This window comes from Pagrus pagrus (assembly GCF_965226575.1).
Source record: "Pagrus pagrus genome assembly, chromosome: 10".
In the NCBI taxonomy this organism is placed as follows: Eukaryota; Metazoa; Chordata; class Actinopteri; order Spariformes; family Sparidae; genus Pagrus; species Pagrus pagrus.
Window position 1 is genome coordinate 19,279,280 of NC_140194.1, and position 18,307 is coordinate 19,297,586.

Genomic DNA, 18,307 nt, shown 5'->3' on the forward strand with positions numbered 1-18,307 from the left:
TTTGATCACAACCCACCAATACTCAAAATAGATGACTGTTTTTTCTCTACTCTTCGCACATACAAATGTAAACATATGACTTTAAAATACACCTAAAAACTCACATTCAGGAGGTTTACAACTTGATCTGTAAACCCCTCACATTACTAGATAATCTGGACCGAACAATGGTATCAACCGAGGTCCCAGACCAGATTTGACCATAGCTCTTGCAAACTGCTATTCCTTTTATCAAGAGCTCTGTCTCTGTTTGTTTATAGGCCAGTAAAAAAAGTTGCATAGTGCACCTTTAAAGGGGACTGTATGTGCTCTGCTGGGTGCCATTCTGGTTGATTTTGGTCTTTTCATTTTCGATGTAAACAGCAAGAAAAAGGTCAAATTTCACCAGCCTTATCCTTTAAAATAAAATTGTTAAACACCTGGAAATAAATCTTCTTTGCATGTTTGGCTTTTCCTTATGTAGAAGAGTCTTTCTCATGGAAAACTACTAACAATGTCATGAAAAAGAAACACCCCACTCATCGATCAGTGAATAAATGAGGTGAAATGTTCCATTACTAGCATTGATGTTTATACTTCAAGCTGTCTACATTAGTCAGATTACTTGAAAATATTTAATCTCTGATGAAGAGATACATTCAAGAATAAGTCAAACATGAATTGTGGCTGCATCAACATGTGGTCTTCAAGAGACTGTAGACGTAATCATCACTGTAAAACCACACTATGACGTTTCTCAGCTGCTCCCCATGGGATAATTTCTGCAAAGATAAAAGCATAAATAAATATTGTCTATTTCTGATAACAAGTTAACGCGGCACAGACTGTCTGCTGTGATGTCAGCACCCAGATTTGATCGTAACCCCTGCCATTTGTAGCCTACGTCTCCAAAGCCGGTTGGTCTCAGTTTTAAAAATGACATAATCTGCCCAAATATAGCTTTGCACTGGTCGCTCGTATTAAACAGGGGAAAAAAACATTGTGAGTGGAGCATGATTTATCGTACACAAGTGGGGTGACGTCAAGACAGAAATACTCGTTTTACAGTTTCAGGTAACACACTGCACTGACACTTATGATGATATGTTGGCTGTTAAAAAGTCCCATGAAAGCTGTAATTTAAAGTAATTATTCATGTGGTATATTTAGAGCTGTAGAGGATGTAAATAATCAGACGTCATGATGAGTCATAAGTCATGCTAGATACTTATGATTAGATCATGGGTGTATCCTCAAAGTACAGTTATTGTATTTTGGAATGGTCCTATTTGTAGTGTTTAAAATACATGAGTTAAAACAACCAAAGTATAGTTTTTTTTTCACATTTGATGACTGTTAATTTATGCTATTTACAGTAATATCCACAGACTGAAAAGTAGGATCCACTATACACACCAAACAATTCACACTTTTTCATGGCAGACCATTTTGCATCCCCAATTGAGTCACCGTGTTGAGTCACTATTTGGTGTAGAAAATAAAATAATTCTGAGCTCAGAACACAGGAAGGAACAACATGAGTATTCGGTTAAAAGACGTGCGATGACAACCCAGTCACCAGAATAAATTGGTGGCTAAGTGTGTTTCTGCAAAACCACTGATAAGTTAAAACTTTACGTTTCTTTCGGTTCAATTTTAGATTTTTCTGGTCTCAAAACTGTGCTTCTGCTCTGGTTAGGTATAGATACAACAAACACTTGGTCAAGGTTAGGAAAACATCACCGTTTAGCCTCAAATACCTGTTTTGCTCAACACAAACACAGCTGAGATGTCCTGAGATCTCATTAGTTCAAGTTTTTTGGTCATCACAACCACAGCTGGAAATTGTCACAAGGTCCCCTTAAAAATATCCAGTGGTTTAACACTTAGTAACATTTCAACGCAGACTGAAACTGCAGTCACTGCAGCATCGTCACCTGTAACGAAACCACGGTCCTCTCCACCTCCTGACATGACGTTACATAGTCATAAACATGTAACGTGAACGTGATATGAGATGTTATGTGTAGATGTCAATACAGTACGTAGGCCTATGCCTGTACAAATTTGAAGGTATCCAAGGTTTGCTGAAAATGTAACTGTTAATATTTCATCCTGCCGGCTGTACTCGCAAGGAAGTGATACAAGTCTAGGGGAGTAAACAATCACCGCAGCACTTAACAGCATCAAACAAGTAGAAAATAATTTCAATAAAACACCAAATAGCCAACAGGAAAAACTGTTTTGAGCTGTGATTTTAAAAAATATAAAACATACACACACACAAGCTGGTCTTCACAAGAAAATCACAGTTTTACAAAAACAAATGTCCCTTATCCGTATGATTGGTGCAAAAAATTAGAACTGTACGGACTCAACTTAGCCAGTTAAAGAAATATTATTTTCTCACGTTGTATCGAGCAATGCAGATATTTTTTTCTCTGCACATTTCAAGATCCATCTCTGAGATTCCTGCCACCAGCCCAACCCTGCTCACAGCAATTGGAAAATTACATTTAGATGTTCAACAAAAACATATCAACTTTTCTAGTCTGGTAATAAACAGACATCACTGTCAACAACTTTCATTGGAACGATTTTGTATAAAAGACAAAGTCCCAGACAACTGTTGACAGTGTGTTTTGTGGATTATACTGATAAATTAGGACGCTGTAAATATGTTTTTTCAATGCTGGGAGCACCAAAAACAAAATCATTGACCTCCATTGTATGGGGATGAAGGCAGAAATATCAGAGATAGATAGATATCTCAAAACCTCAACAAATAAAACCAAAATATCTGCATAGTTACAGCTTATACTACTAGAAATATGTGAGAAAATATGTTTTTGGTAATTTAAGTGTAATGACCCTTTAAATAAATGTAGGACTTCCAAACCTTAAAGGATAAATTCATCCAATAATTTAAATTCAGTCTTTATCTACTCACCCTGATGTTGACTTAAAGTCATTTTAAATCTCGTAGTTCATAACACATTTCACAGCGATACGGCACTGAAGGATTCTCCTTAACAACTGAAGTAGCCGTGGACTACATTACTTAAAAAAAACTACGGGAAAAAAAACAAACATAAATTGGCTCCATACAGCTCGTCCGGCGTAATCCAAGTCTTAAGAAGCCCTGACATCACAACTTGATTCGAAAAGACAATATTTATACCTGTTTAAAGCCCAAATCTTCACTGTAGCTGCTATGCTAAAAGCATTAGCGTGCACCCCATCTGAAGTGAGTGCACAAGCCCGACTGTGCATCGAGGGTGAATATAACATTTTATCGAGCCACTATGGGATATAAGGGCTTCTGGGTACTTGGATTATGCTGAACTAGCTGTGTGGGGCCATTTTTTTTTATGCTGTTTTAGTTTTAAAACAAGTCCCCAGCAACTTCAGTTGTTCAGGAGAACGTTGCTCGGTTACTGTGAAGCTCCAGAAATATTTTGTGGAATACGCAACTTCACTCGCCATTTTATTGGCATGGGGGTGAGAAGATAATGACTGAATTTTCATGTTTGGGTGACCTTATCCTTTAACCCAAATTAATGTTCCCCATCAATTGCCCCTAACTTTAGCCACGATCATTTTCTTAACCCAAACCTGCTGTCATGCCATTTTATGCTCACACCAGGCTTTGAATCAAAAATGTAAATCTGTCGTACGTAAAAAGAAATGCTATACTACTTCACACACAACAAATAAAATTCATGTTTTAAGCAAGATATTAACTGCGTTTTCATTCACACACATACTAAAACATCTATAGCATCCATTTTGTTGATGTTCCCAGCCAAGAGCATATGCTTGTCAAATCTACTGTGATTACCACTTCCTGCACCTGAATGCACCATCAAAGTCTTTCCAACAGGGATGCAAAATTGCTGCACTGAAATGTCTCCAGGTGTAGGTCAGGGCCAGCCTATTGACCCCTCCTTGCCAAAATAACTTGCATACATCAACATTATCTTATAACCTGTAAATGTAAATTTTGTCTCACTCTTCGACACAATTACTTTACAGTGGAAATTGATAATTATTGCAATAATTAGACATATTGTCTACAGGCAGAGACTTTTTGTTTGGTTGATTACAGAACATTTTGGCTTGATTTGCTGCCCCACGTCACGACGCCCTCTGCTCGTCCTGGTAACTACAGCGTTCTTACAAGGGCAAGTAAATCCAACGTGACGTCGAGGTGTTGCCTGAACTGTCTATGATATGATGACTCACACTGAGAGGTGACATAGCAGGTATTTGGGAGGGGACGTTACAGCTGCGGGTGCCAAAAACAAAGCGGTATAAAGCGGATACAGTGGATGTTACACAGTCAGTCATAGCGTACGTGCACACTCCTCAAATATCATCCATAAACATATAATTACTTGATAACTTTCACATGGTGTTACAACCGACACTGACACTGAATATCCTAGTGTGAACTGTGACCCAACGACAAAAAAGTGCAGCCTATTTCCCAAGTTCAACTGCATCCAGATGTTAAATATCAAATTGAATGAAAGCGACAGGCCTGTGCACGGTTTTTTGCTTCATTATTATAAAAAATATAATAACATATTTGCTCACACGATCCGTGAAAAAGTTATGTTGAACAAAGAGGACAACAGCAAATCACGATTCAAAATTACGCATGACAAAACGCGCAAAATGTCGCCGAGGTCATCTCATAAAGGCTATCACAGCAAAACTATAATCCTGATGAGGGAAATTATTTTGATATGACAGGATATGTGAGAAATATTCACTCATACACACTCACCTATAGAGTTACCATCGGAATATACAAGGCTTTTAATATCCAGGTATTAAATGTACAGACTGCCACTTTTACGCATCATTTTTAGATGTTTTTGACAACTGAATGTCTCAGAAAAGCCCTCTACGTTCTGGACAGTAATTCAACATATAGACGACACAACCGTCCCTGTCATGTAATCATTTTGAGGCCTACGATAAGTTGAATTAAGACAAGAAAAAAGAAGAGAAGGAAATCCAGCACCACAAGCCCCTGCGCAGACACAACTCCTGCTCACAAGCACCGAGTAGTCATCACGAGCCTCACGCAAAATGCAATTTAAAGGGTGATTTGGGTTTGACGTCATCCTCATCCTCTAACACATCTCAGGCCGTGCAATTACCTTTCTCGAGATGAGGAAGAGGGGGGAGGACAAGAAGGAGGAGGAGGAAGGTCGGTCGGACGGTCGGTGTCTCTCTCTGTCACTGTGCGCTCCTCGGTGAAAACATCCAAAGACTTGGGTCCCTTGTTTTGTTTTTTTCTTTCTCCGACGCACAGCTGGAGGCTCCCAGAGCAGCGGCAGAGTCCAGCCGAGCACACAAGTCACCTCATTTCCGTCTTTGCTCTTGAGTTTTGTCGTCATTGTTCTCTCCTGCCAGACAGAAAGACAAAGACACGAACAGTGAGATTTAAGCGTCTATAAAGTCGGTCTGGTGATGTGATGTAAGTAGGGATTTGGAGAGAGGTTGGGGGAAACTTTATGACCTGCAGCCGGCTGGAATCAGACTGCGCCACACAGCCACAAGTAAACTAGTTCAGAAAGGTCCCCACTTTTATGCACCAGGTTGATATAAAGCCATACAGTATAATGCAAAAATGACGTCACCTGTCAGAGATATACCTCTAAATTTACCTTCAGTCACACTCCCACCTCAATCAGCCTCCCCTATCCTTCACAAAACAGCGGTCTATGTCACACTACCCACTAAAAATAGAGAGAAACACACGGCGACTCCACAGGTCAGAGGTCACAGCTTCCCTTTCAAGAGAATAGCGTCATCTCTGTCTGTTTTGACGTCACCAGCTTTTTATTTTCTTTTTTGCCAATTTCATTAACGACACGTGTCCTACTCTAACGCACGTTTCAGGCTTTAGCCCACCTCCGAGACAGCCGTTCATTCAGTCAAGTGCACCCTCCGCGCAGACTGCCTCACCAGTTCAGCGCTTTGCTCATGGGCTCGGTCACACGTCACTCTCGGGAATCACACAGACGCCTGCTGCTGGGTTTTTGAGCAAGGTGTGTGCATCTCGCTCTAACTTTCTTTGACTTGTAGGTTTCCTCCTCTGGTGACTCTACGTCATGTCCACACGGCGCAGAGAGCAGACGCCTAGACGCTTTGATTCTGATGTCAATTACGTCACTTTCTGCTCTCTGACGTGCACTTTTTCCCAGCCTGACGGTATATTTTCTGGCCTGTGACTTGCAGGTCTTGAGGCTAATATTTCATAGTGTACGTCATTTATCAGTGGGCCTACATTTCCTCCACCTAAAGACTACCCTTGGCTGATATTTGGCTCTGTATTGCAAATATTATTTAGCATGAATTGAGAGCATTCACACTGAAACTGTGATGGGACAGCAGAGAGGAAACTGAGCACAAAGTTGCATGTGCTTTTCTTCTCGAGGCTAAATTGAATCGCATCTTCTTTTCTACTTTTTACTCCATCTTTTAAGAATGGGAGTGCTCATCTCTCACTTTTGTTTTCACCGGTGTGACCACTTTGCGTGCACACATCTTTTGGTTTTGGAGGCGAGAGTTTTTACTCCGCTGCAGAACTTGAGCACATGGACCGAGTCCTCAAGCTGCAGGAATTGAGCTGTGTCTTTGTCTTTCTAATTGTGTGCTTTTGTTTTGAGTCTTGAGGGTTCGGGGCTGAGAGGACGGGGTCGTGTTGTGGGGGACATGGGAGCAGTGGTGGGCGATGCTTGAGGTGGATTAACTTCTATTCACAAAACTGGGAGGGAGACACGTGTGTGATTCCACGGTGTGTGTGTGTGTGTGTGTGTGTGTGTTAAAGGGGAGGCTGCGTGGATGTTTGACGGGGGAGGGGGTGCACACACACACACACACACACACGCACACGGAGTCACTACACGGTCAGTGTATGATTGCAGATGTTCCTTATTCCTCTCCATCTGTCAATCTGGGCTTCTCTCTATGTTAGGGTGGCCTTGTTGGGGAATCCCTTGCATATGCACTTTGCTTACAGTGGTGTGTGTGTGTGTGTGTGTGTGTGTGTGTGTTTCCCACATTATGTTTTTAAGGGTATTAGGGCTTTGGTGACGTCCAAGTAAAGTGGCAACCCACCCCTCAAATACACACACACTCCACTGTTTTGCCCACGTGCAACTTGTTCATTGCAAGGGTCTCCCCGTGTTTACACTCTGCTCTGCTGGGGGCCACTGTCACTTGTTCAGTGTGGGACGGGGGGGGGGCAGGGGGGTGTGTTTGGTTGAAATAATGACTTAATCTTGCATGGCTCAAACTTTTGGGTCCTTCGACATGTTTGTTGACAGAAATACCGAAATAATCTGTTTTTTTGTTTTTCTGGACACTGAGGCACGCAAGAGTTGGAGCAAAACTTGGGTGCGACGTGGCTGCAGAGCTTCGCCACAATTTCTAACAAAGAAGAAAACTGTTGACTGGGAGAAAAAAAAAAAAAAATAGACACGAAGGGCTGAAAAGCAACCGTGACAAAAACGCCACTGCCGTGGCAATGTCGGAAATAACAAGAGCAAATGAGGACAACAATAATGCAAAAAGAAAATTCGAGCAGAAAAAGCAAACAAGCCCTTATAAAAACGGAAGATTGTAAAATTCCACGAGTGGAGCCGTGTTCCGATGTCGATGTCTCGGCGCGGCGATTGCGCCCTCCGCAAATGCTTTTTGGGGTAAGGGCTTCCCAGATTAATAGTTATGAACAGCAAGCCCAGACCGCAAAAAGATTCGTGAAGGACATTATCTGCTGCTGCTGCTGCTGCTGCTGCTGCTGCTGCCATCCGACGGAGACTCCGTGACACCCGGGGAGTCTGCTCTCTTTTCGCTTCCGTGAATTTATCTCCCATCCCGGCTCAGTTGATTGTATCTCCAGCCATCGGCAACCCGAGGCGAGTGTGTCCCTCCAACACACACACACACATACACATACACACACACACGCGCGCGCACTAGGAGGGGAAGAGGATGGATGGAGAGACAGAGAGAAAGAGAAAGAGAGAAAAAGGGGGGGTGTCCGGATGCCAAGGCTGCTGCTGCAACTGAGAGCTGTCCAAGGTCCTTTCGCTTTGATTCCCCACTCCTTCTCCAGTTTGATTCTCCTCTATCTCCCCTCTCGTCTCTCCTCCCTCATCCCTTCCCCACTCTCTCTCTCTCTGTCTCTCCCTCATATTTTCCTCTGCTTCTCCTTCCTCTTTTATTAATTTTTTTTTTTTCGTTATCCAAACGCTCGGATGTGCAGAGCCCGTGTGATCACTGGGAGCAATGCATCGATGCGTTTTGTTGTCAGTGTGCTCGCTCTCGCTCTCGCTCTGTATTATATTCCCTGGTCCGTGGTGTGTCTCCCGTATAGTGAAGCGCTGGCTCTCTGCAGCCGCTCCAGAGCTCTGGGTGAGGAGAGAGCAAGGCTGTAAACTGCTGGCAATAAATAGAGAGCAGGGAGGGATCTTATTGGAGAAACCAAACCTCGTCATCAACCAATCGGTGTCTCGCTCATATAGGGACCCCCCTTTTTGAAAAAAATAGACAGGGCTAACCAAATTGTGATCTATACAAGAGAAAGTGTATACTTATATGCATTGATGTCGGGATATGAGCATCTGATGCGGCTATTTGTTTATGTGCATTTTCTTTTTTTTTTAATCTCCATTTTGTTTTGCGTTTGCAGGGCGTCTCACGAGGCTGCGAGACTGACCGTCGCTCTATAAATATCCTGATAAATAACACTATTATGATGACAATAATAATAATAATAATCATAATCACAATAATAAACAAGATATCTGACAGGAAGGAAAAGCCGTTTTCATCTCTGATCACAAATAACGCCCTCGTTGTCGAGCCAGCTGCAAGCTACAACAAATTAAATGCAAACAAGCAAAAATATATATATGTATGATGATAAAGATAAGAGTTGCATGTCGGGAAATCGTGGCACAGAACCTCCACATCGCATCACAACATAGCAAAGAAGCATCTGAGGCGACTCATGGTCACCTATAGAGTTCACCGGAGGGTACCACTGCGAAACCGACACGGGGGTCTCCGGACTGCAAATTCAGTCCGGAGCCACGACTGTTCGCTCATTTACAGTGGTGTTAAAGGTTGTAACCAACACAGAATAACAGGAATACAAAATCAAAAAATGACCACTACCATACAGTGCGGCTGTGTACAGCTTGTAAAGCGACTTAACAAAAACAACAACACATTGCTGAGCATCACATCAAGAGTTAATCACGACCGTAACTCATTCTCACACGAGTTCAAACAATCTTTAATGTGGGTTCTTATTGTTGCTCAAATTTAGCAGATGTAATAATCAAGTAGAGAGTAACTTACCTGTTTTTTAATCCTGCAACAGTTCCTTTAGTTTTCAGAAGCCATTTCACAAAATCTACCCCCCCCCTCTCTATACAACCAAGTTACTGTACCGAGGTGGAGGCCGGGTCACGATCTGGATCCGGACCCCCTTTCTCTCCGCTCCCCCCTTGTTTATACCAGGTTTGATCCCGAACCAACATACCCCCCTCCTCCTCCTCCTCCTCCTCCTCCTCCCTCCTTCCTTCCCTCCCTCCTCCTCCTCTTCCTCTCTCTCCTTCCACACCGCCCCACTATCACTGATGAAACTCGTCTGCATTCAAGTTGGCTGCCAGCATGCCAGCAAGCAGCAGGGCTCACACTAAAAACAAGCTTTGGGGAGAAAGGAGGTATTTGGGATTGAAGGGGTGGTGGTGGTGGAGGTTAGTACATACCCAGAGTCTGAAGCCCTCCCCAGACCCGAGACCCCCACCCTTTCACTCTCGCCATGCCCCCCTCTTCCCTTTCCCCCCCTCCTGGTGTGGGTATTTTTATTTTTTTTTTATTTTTTTTTTTATTGGGTGGTCTTTTCATTTGCAACCCAGTCAGTCACGATTCTCCCCCACCGTCTGCACTGCACAGTGACTGCCTCTCCTGACGCAGCCAACGCGCACATTACTCACTTTAGCAGTCACGACTCGGGAATCCGTGTTGTTTCCACCGAAATTACACGCTCGCTGTTGAATTATTGACCGAGATCTGGCCTCTCGAGTCGGTATTTGCGCGTTTTGACCGACGAGGAATCACAGAGTTGTTGCTTTTGTGTGTGTGTGTGTGTGTGTGTGTGTGTGTGTGTGTGTGTGTTTGGGGAGGTGGAGGAATGTATCGCAGGTGAAGTGCAATCGGGATTTTGCATCTGTGGCACGGTAGCCTCAAAAATTGGCCAAAGTCGTGCGCAGACTGGGACTGGTGCGAGCGCGGTTTCTCGTCTCCCAGTCGGGCTGCAGAGCTGTGCAGACGCCTGTAGCCTATTCATCATCCTGCCGGTCCGGGTCGCTAATTCAACACTGATACCTTTAATTGAAAGGATGATGCCTTCAAACTCTTTCTTGGAGGAGAGGCGGGTATAGCTATGCTCCTTTCGCCCTCATCGTCGCAAAGTTTACGCGTTGGGAGCTCTTAGATCAAGTTAGGCGCGCCTTGCTGAACTCAAACGCAGAATATCTCGGCTGTTTCTTTGTTTTTTTCACTACTTTTTGAAAGCGCACTGCAAACTTGACACCGGCCGCACGTCTTCTGGTGATTGTAAGTTGCTTCACTTCCAAAAAGAAGGAGAAAAAGGCTGGATTGGTAAATAAATCAGACTGATTCCTTTACGAGTTCACGGGAGGAAATGACGGGACTGACGTGAGCAGAAGAAAAGCTGATCCAAGCCGGTCCGGCTGCTGCCTCCCTCCCTCTCTCTCTCTCTGTCAAACTACACAGGCGGGAAAAACTCTGTTAAAACGAGCCAAATGTCTCCCTTCAGTTAGCGCAGGGGATTTTTTTTTTCTATTTTTTTTTGTAAAGGACGCGGGCGTGCTTCAGTATTTCTCCTCCGACGTCGCTTCACTCTGAGTAGATGCTGTTGGTTTCCAAGCAGGAGTAAATAAAGCTTTTGGCGGCCAGGAACAACACACACACACACACACACACACACACACACACACACACATACATGCGTACAAACACACACAGGCACCACCAGCAACAGCCCACTACCGCCACTTGGTGTAGTTTCAGCACCATTGCTGCTGGACAGCTCCCGGGTTTCCCCATGCGGTGCGCCTGGTCTCTGCTGCAGCAACAGCTCCTTCACTTCACTCCACTCTCTCCTCCTCTTCCTCCTCCTCCACCGCTGCTTCTCTGTCAGTACGACTCCTCTTAAAAACAAGAATACGGAGGGGAAAAAGGCGTCCTCAAGCGCTCATCAGAGAAGGGTTCCCCTCGCTTTCGCGGTTAAGCAGGGAGATGGGAGGGAAAGAAATAAATATGTGATAGAGACTCAACAGCGCCAACAGACAAAGGGAGTTTTTGCACTTGCTTATTTACCAAAAGGGGTGATTCCTACTCTGCAGGAAGGGTTGCTCTCTGCTTCGGCTCCACAGTCATACATGGCTCGTAAAGCATGCCAATAAAATCCATGCCTACGACCGGGAGTCAAGTGTGTGTGTGTGTGTGTGTTTTTTGTTTGTTTTCTGCGTGCATGAGACAGAGGAGGAGGCAAAAGATCTGAGAGAAGAGAAACAGCACAGACACTCGGGAGCATGCACGACCAAATACACAAAAGTACACGGAATTAAACATTACATGTGCAAAACGTCTCACTCACCGTGCTGCAGCCGCGTCCTCGCTCTAAACTGGAGAAAGAGACAAAAACAGAGACAGATTGAGATTGAGATTTTTTTTTTTCAGTGAAAAGCCGCAACAAGAGTCTGGAAGAAATGCAACAGATTAAGTCCTCCATTTGTTATTATGTAGGCTTACAGTGGCACGTCCAAGTTTGCTCAGGATCGCCTCCCTTTTTATACAAGTGATACCCGTCTGTCTATTTCTGGCGCACGATCAAAACTATGATGCTATTTTTAGGTCACAGTACGAGGAAGGAGAAAAAAAACACTCACAAAAGGCATCGCTTAGGAACGTTACGTGAAGTGCATGTAATGTAAATTAATTTTGCCTCTCCAACTCTGCACAAGAGCCCCGATTCCCCTCCGTTGCATCATTGCAGTGATTTTTTTTTTTTTTTTTTTTTTTTTTTTGGAGCCCAATGTGCCTCCAACAGCACCACCACCGCCACCACCTCCTTCTCATCTTTAAAACACTCTTCTTTCACCCCAAACAACTACAAATCTGGAAGTCGCCGTCGCTGCCAGTATCGTCGACAATATTTGATGTCTTGTCGCCCTCTTCAGAAGCTTCTAGTCCCAGTCTCAAACTCATGAACGCAAAATAGGTCCAAATACTGATGAACGCGGATTACCCGACGCTCCCTGCGGGGCTCTCTTTTTTCTTTTAGTCGACGGAGCACAGTAAAATTTTGTAATTAAGCTTTGCTGACGAGAAGAAGAAAAATAATAAATAAAAAGCCGGGCTTTTTTTTTTTTTTTTTTTTTGTTGAAGGGCTGCGTCAGTTACTAGGCATTGACGTCACGTTTAGATTCTCTCACTTTACAGCCCGTAGAGCCTGATTAAAGACACTGCCGCTCTGTGATCAGCTCTCCGCAAATGTACCGTGGAAAAAATGAGCGACAAAACAGGAAAATGTTACAGGTGGATAATGTGGTGTGGACTCGTGGACAGTGCAGCTTTGGAGAAGGTTATCTCCTGGTAAAAACCCTCCTCTAATGCTGGAGCATCTGGGTTTCCATCCAGCCTCCCTCCTCTCCTCTCCCTCCCTCCTTCCCTTGTCTCTATATATCCCCCCGCCAAGCGTGCTGTTTTGGTCCTGGAGAATTTTTATCCCAGCATCCAGTGCATTTGGCGGGCAAAACACCGCATCTCTAAGCCGGAGGAGAGGATAACACAGCGAGCCGCTGCCTCCTCCAGCTCCTGTATTCACCGGCCGTGCCCACGCACCAGACCCCGCTCACCCACGGAACAGACCCACGGGGAGCGCATACTTGTCCGTGCAAAGGCGCACAAACAAACCTCCCTCCACAGTATGCTCTGTCTCTCACCCCACCTCCCCTTCTATATCTATAACACCTTTACTGTAAGACCCTCTCCACATGCCGTCCATCTGCACTCATGCCGCGTGGAGATTCACGAGACTTTACGGGATGGGATGGGGTGAGCTGAGGGGGATGGTGTGTTGGGGGTTTGGTGAGTATCCACTGAGTGGCAGCTACCTAGAAAAGTCGGCTCTGAGAAGGGAAAAGGGCTGCGCCCGTCGCATCGGTTTGTGCTATTTTTATCCCTGCCTGTAGGCCAACTGTATGTCCGTGACTGCTGGCGAGTGCATGTATGGGGACTGACACGCTGAGCGGATTTAGCAGGTCATACGCTGAGATAACCAGCATAATGAAGCACAGAATAATAACGACAGGAGAGAACACGGTCAGGGTTTATCTTCTGGATATTTTTGGTTCACGTCTGGCTCTCGTTTTTACACAAAATCAAGCCATGGCACGACAACATGAGACAACGGTCAAGTGTGTCATCTACGCACGAACCACCACAAGTCACCCTACATATGCAGACACACATGTACACACACACACAGCTCCCTGTAGCCCAGAATCATTCAATCAAACAGGGAGCAGTATCAATGGGAGTTGCAGCCGAGGTTCCTTTAGTGCAGTGCGCCAAGATCACCGCCGGATGTCGACAAACCCAGCCAGAGATCCTCCTCCTCCTCCTCCTCCTTAAAAAAAGTACGCACTCCTGACTCCTGCAAGTTGCAAGCCGCAGCAGACTTCTCCCTCTCCCTCTCTCTCTCTCTCTTTTTTTCTTTTGTGAAGCCTTTTGTCCGACTTCATCTCACAGCGATAAGGACCGGAACAGAGCGGATTAATTACAAGGAGCGTGCTTCCTTTACTTTAAAACAACCTCACAACGCCTGCTGCAATCATTTGAAGCCAGAAATGTACATTTTTTTACCAGCTGCACTCAAACTACACACTTTCAAACGACTTCAAGAACATATATCATGGAGTCAAGCTGGTGAAACTCCAGAGAGCGGCATCCGATGTTAATGATTACGAGGTGTCTCACAGCCATAAATGAACTTTGACTCCGGTGCTGAGGTGTGTGGGCTGAGCAAAAATATGAGCTGTCCACGGTGCTGAACAGCTCAGTCGTGTCCAATTTTCCAACAACCTCCTTGCTGTTGCACGAAGTAGCCACTGCAGTTTACACAACACACTTCACTACCTGCTCAAACTGATGCTGCCTCACGCTGAACGCGAGCTCAAAGTTGGAAACCATGCAGGGTTTCATCTGTCATGAAACAGCACAGTCAACACGTGTGAACTGACGCCAGTCCGCTGCGGGAAGTTGTTTACAAGTGCGGAACTAAAGGGAAATCTCAAACATAACACGACTGAGGAGCTGTCACGCCGCACATTTGCTTTATTGGCACCAGAGGGAACAAACGAGTGTTGCCAAAGCAGTAAAATACATCTCAGATTTCACAAACGGTATTTTTCCAAAGCTTCCCTCTCTCTGAGTTGTTACTAGGCATCTCAGCAGAGCAGGCAGCCTAAAGCAGAGGATCCCCAACACGTGAATACTCCTACGCATTACCGCAGCCCGCTCTCTTTGAGTGTCTGCAAAATCTAATCCGTTGTCAACACGCACACACACACAGAGAATAACCAAAAGATCTCTTTCCTGCATGCATTCAGTTGCCTCAGTCTGACAGCACGAACCCAAATAAAGTCACCCTGGATGTCTCGTGTGCATCAAATAAGACTGATGGCTCATTACGACAGATGAGCCTCCACGATCGTGATCAAAATGTTCACAGAGACGGACATCCTCGCCTGATTTAGATCATCGTGTCAAAAAGATGCATCCAGACTAGAAACGAGGGGCAACCCGCACCTAAGGACCACTGAGTCCTAAAATATCTACGCGTGGTCTAACTGCAAACTTCCCAGACTAGTGCAGCACATTCTGGGTCGGGACTTCCGCCGTCTACAAAAGAAATCACTTACCTTTTTATTTAGATTTGTTTCTCTTTTCAAAATCTCTGTCTCTTTTTCTTTTTCTTTTTTTAAAGAGTGGCTTTGTGGAGGCTGAGACAGAAAGAGGAGACACTGAGAGAGTGAAAAGCAGGGCAGTCTACAGTCTCTGCCCCTGCGTCAGGATGGAGAAAGCAGGTCAGACCGATGTGCGTCGTCTCTCCGGTCTGTCGGAGACTAAAATATTTGGTGATGCCATTCAGGATTCAGGGAGCCGGCTCAAAGGAAAGGTGCTGGTTGGGTCGTGGTGGAGGGAGGGGTGAAAGGGGGTTTGGGAGTGGAAATGTGGTGGTTGGAGAGGAGGGGGGGGGAGCGCACACAGAGTTACAAATGTGAGCCAGCTGATAGAAAGAGCCCGCCAAATCAGGGGGACTTTACGCAATTGGGGAGGCGCGCAACACGATTCACCTCACTGCATGGACTCTCTCTCTCTTTCTCTCTCACTGTCTGTGCGTGCGCGTGTGTCTCCATGTGTGTGTGTGTGTGTGTGTGTGTGTGTGTGTGTGTGTGTGTGTGTGTGTGTGAATGACTTCCAGAGAGAGACGGAAACCATGAATGGGGCAGGAGAAGCGCGACTGGGAGTCCGGGCTATTATCGGCGCAAACCCGCCGGGAGACGAATAAATCTGGCACAATTTAACAAAAAAAAAAAAAAAAAAGGCACGAGGACCAACGCGAGGCAGAAAGCAGCTCGCGGGAAGGGATTGGGAATTCATTAAAGAAAAAGGGGAAAGGAAAAAGAAAAAAGAAAAGAAAGAACCGGGAGGAGAGAGTCATTCATGTCACAACATAGGGAATAGCTTTGGAAAAGTGTCTCGACGACACACACGAACCACCTCTCTTTCTCTTTTCTCTCTCTCTCTCTCTCTCTCTCTCTCTCCTTCTGTGTGTGTTTGTCTCTCTCTCTCCCTGGTCCTCTTCTCCAGCAGTGTGCTATTGACCTGCATTGACGTCATTGCGTCATTAGGTTTCCCTTAGAAACACTGACTTTCAAAAATAGTATCAAATTAATTCAGCTGGCAAGGAGAGTGGGGTGGGGCTTATAAGTGTTTGGGGTTGGGGTGTGTGGGTAGGTATTGGGTAAGGAGTGGGGGGTAGCATGTTTTATTCTGAGATTCTTATCCCCCCCTCCACATCTCCCTGCACGACCACCATCATTTCCAAGCAGACTGGGGCGGAGAGCTGGACCAGACACATCGATATCTGAAGCCTAAAGACCCGGAGCTCGATGTGGAGAGGGGGAACAATACACAATCTAAAATGTATAAAAACAGAGACAATGAAAACAAAAGCATAAATAAAGAAAACACTGATTACTGTGATGAAAAAAAGCAGGTCAGAATAGGTTTGTGTCTCTCTATCTCTGTCTGGCTCTATCAGTCTAAAAATATCCTCCAGCTGACTATGTTGAAAACCATTTCCCCATTTAACCCGCAGCTCCTAAAGCCAAGGAGCCAGAGCACCATGCAGACAGACAGGAGGCAGACAGACAGGAGGCAGACGACAGAGAGGCAGACAGACAGGAGGCAGACAGGCAGGAGGCAGACAGGCAGGAGGCAGACAGGCATGAGGCAGACAGACAGGAGGCAGACAGACAGGAGGGAGACAGACAGCATCTGTAATTCTACAGGTTGTTGGGATGCTGGGTTCTTTGGGCAAATTCAGTTAAGAAAGCAGACTTAATCATTTAATACATACAATTACAAAACAAACAACTCAATATATAAAATATATATTTATCAAGATATGTTTTCACTGCTGCTTTGGAACATGTTTTATGTTTTAAAAAGCCTAAATGATATGTCTCAAAGGACTTGACTATGCCACCAGCACTAGGAATAAATGATGAAACCAAAGTTGAGAATTATTCTGTATTATTGTAGTAGTTTTGGTTTTAGTTTAGGGTAAAAGAGCTTTTGAAAGAAGGAAGGAGGTGTATTTGGATTTGGACGACAATTTCACTGTTGTGTATCGTCTCCAGAAGCTGTCCGTGGTGCTGAAATGTCATTACAAGCTGAAAACCCTCATGATATCATTGGTTTTCCTCTGAATTTATTGTCCTCATTGTTACTTACTTATCCAGAGTGTCACATTTCGAGCCAGCCTGATATATCTGTTGGCCAATATCACAGATATATTATTATCTGTGAATATGTTGTACGATATGCAGTGATAGGAAACTTCTTTTAGAGATATAAAGCAGTGAAAGATGCGGCAAGGATGAGGTAATCCGAATAATTACATTCCCAGTCAAGTCTTTCAATGAAACAATGACATTTTAGGCAATAAGGTATTAGGTTAAACTGTCACATATACAACATCAGACAACCACATTGTAGGGATAATTACAAAAAATATCATTGTTCCTGTTTACATTAGAATGAATAACTAGTACAGTTTTCTCTACCATCCCATGATTTGGGTGCGGCAGCTTTTCACATTTTATTTTTTGCTTTGGTTGCGTGGTTTTATTTTATTTTACAGCTAAAAACCTAGATCAAAATCTACATACATAGTTATCCAAGCTAACTCCTACTTACTTTACTGGCGACTGCAGTAGAGGAGAAATTGTCCAAGTGGTTGAAAGACTCATAGCCCACGGTGTTTCAGTATCAGTCAAAGTAAAAAAACAATCAAAACTGATGCGCGCAAATGAACGTTTTTCAGAAAGTAGATTGCTTTTTATTTGTCAGACTCTGTCTTGGGGTTATTGTTGACTCGCATACATCACTGTGTCAAGTGATCGGGAAGACGATCGTTGACACGCTGGTCACCAGTTCAATATCCAGTTTGATTACTTACCCATCTTGTCAGTGGGTTTTCACTGAGAAATCTCCAGTGAACGCTGTCGTTGACTTACCTGTGGAGTTGAGAGACTAGAAGTAGAATTTCCTTGTTAGCATCAGCAGAAATGAGCTCGACTTCACGTTGAGGGTGTAAATAACGTCTTTTCAGATCTATGTGGGAGCTCTGGACTTCCGGAGACTTGAATGATGCCAGAAAAGCTGTATGGATCCATTTTATGTTTGTTCCTGTTGGGTTTTGTTTTACATTTTAAAACAAGTCGCCATCGACTTAATTTGTTTAGGAGAATGCTGCAACGCTGTTTTGCTGTGAAGCTATGAAACTTTCCATCATCATGAGGTTCAGAAGATAACGACTGAATTTTCAGTTTTGGGTGAACTTTTCCTTTAATTTAACATGACTAAGAGACATGATGTTTTGGGAAATAACTGCCTGCCTGCACCCATCTCCAAG

The 18,307-nt window shown here is 44.4% G+C and overlaps 1 protein-coding gene across 11 annotated transcripts in view; it reads right to left on the reverse strand.

Moving 5' to 3' along the window:
* The window catches only part of LOC311263695 (uncharacterized protein), a 51,659-nt gene extending 36,320 nt beyond the window's left edge, over window positions 1–15,339 (reverse strand). For 4 of the 11 annotated variants that reach the window (XR_014623382.1, XR_014623383.1, XR_014623384.1 and 1 more), the window contains exons 1-3: window positions 15,024–15,339; window positions 11,696–11,723; window positions 5,151–5,399 (exon numbers count right to left, since the gene is read on the reverse strand). Coding sequence is in view for 2 of the 11 variants with exons in the window: in XM_084363961.1 (XP_084220087.1) it covers window positions 5,151–5,399; window positions 11,110–11,142 (282 nt within the window). In the remaining 9 variants the exon portion in view is untranslated. Of the gene's footprint in view, window positions 1–5,150; window positions 5,400–9,366; window positions 9,526–11,109; window positions 11,314–11,415; window positions 11,537–11,695; window positions 11,724–11,850; window positions 12,425–15,023 lie in introns of those variants that run through there. The other 7 variants (XM_084363961.1, XM_084363962.1, XR_014623381.1 and 4 more) reach the window with 6 other exon arrangements.
* Between the last annotated feature and the right edge of the window lie 2,968 nt (window positions 15,340–18,307).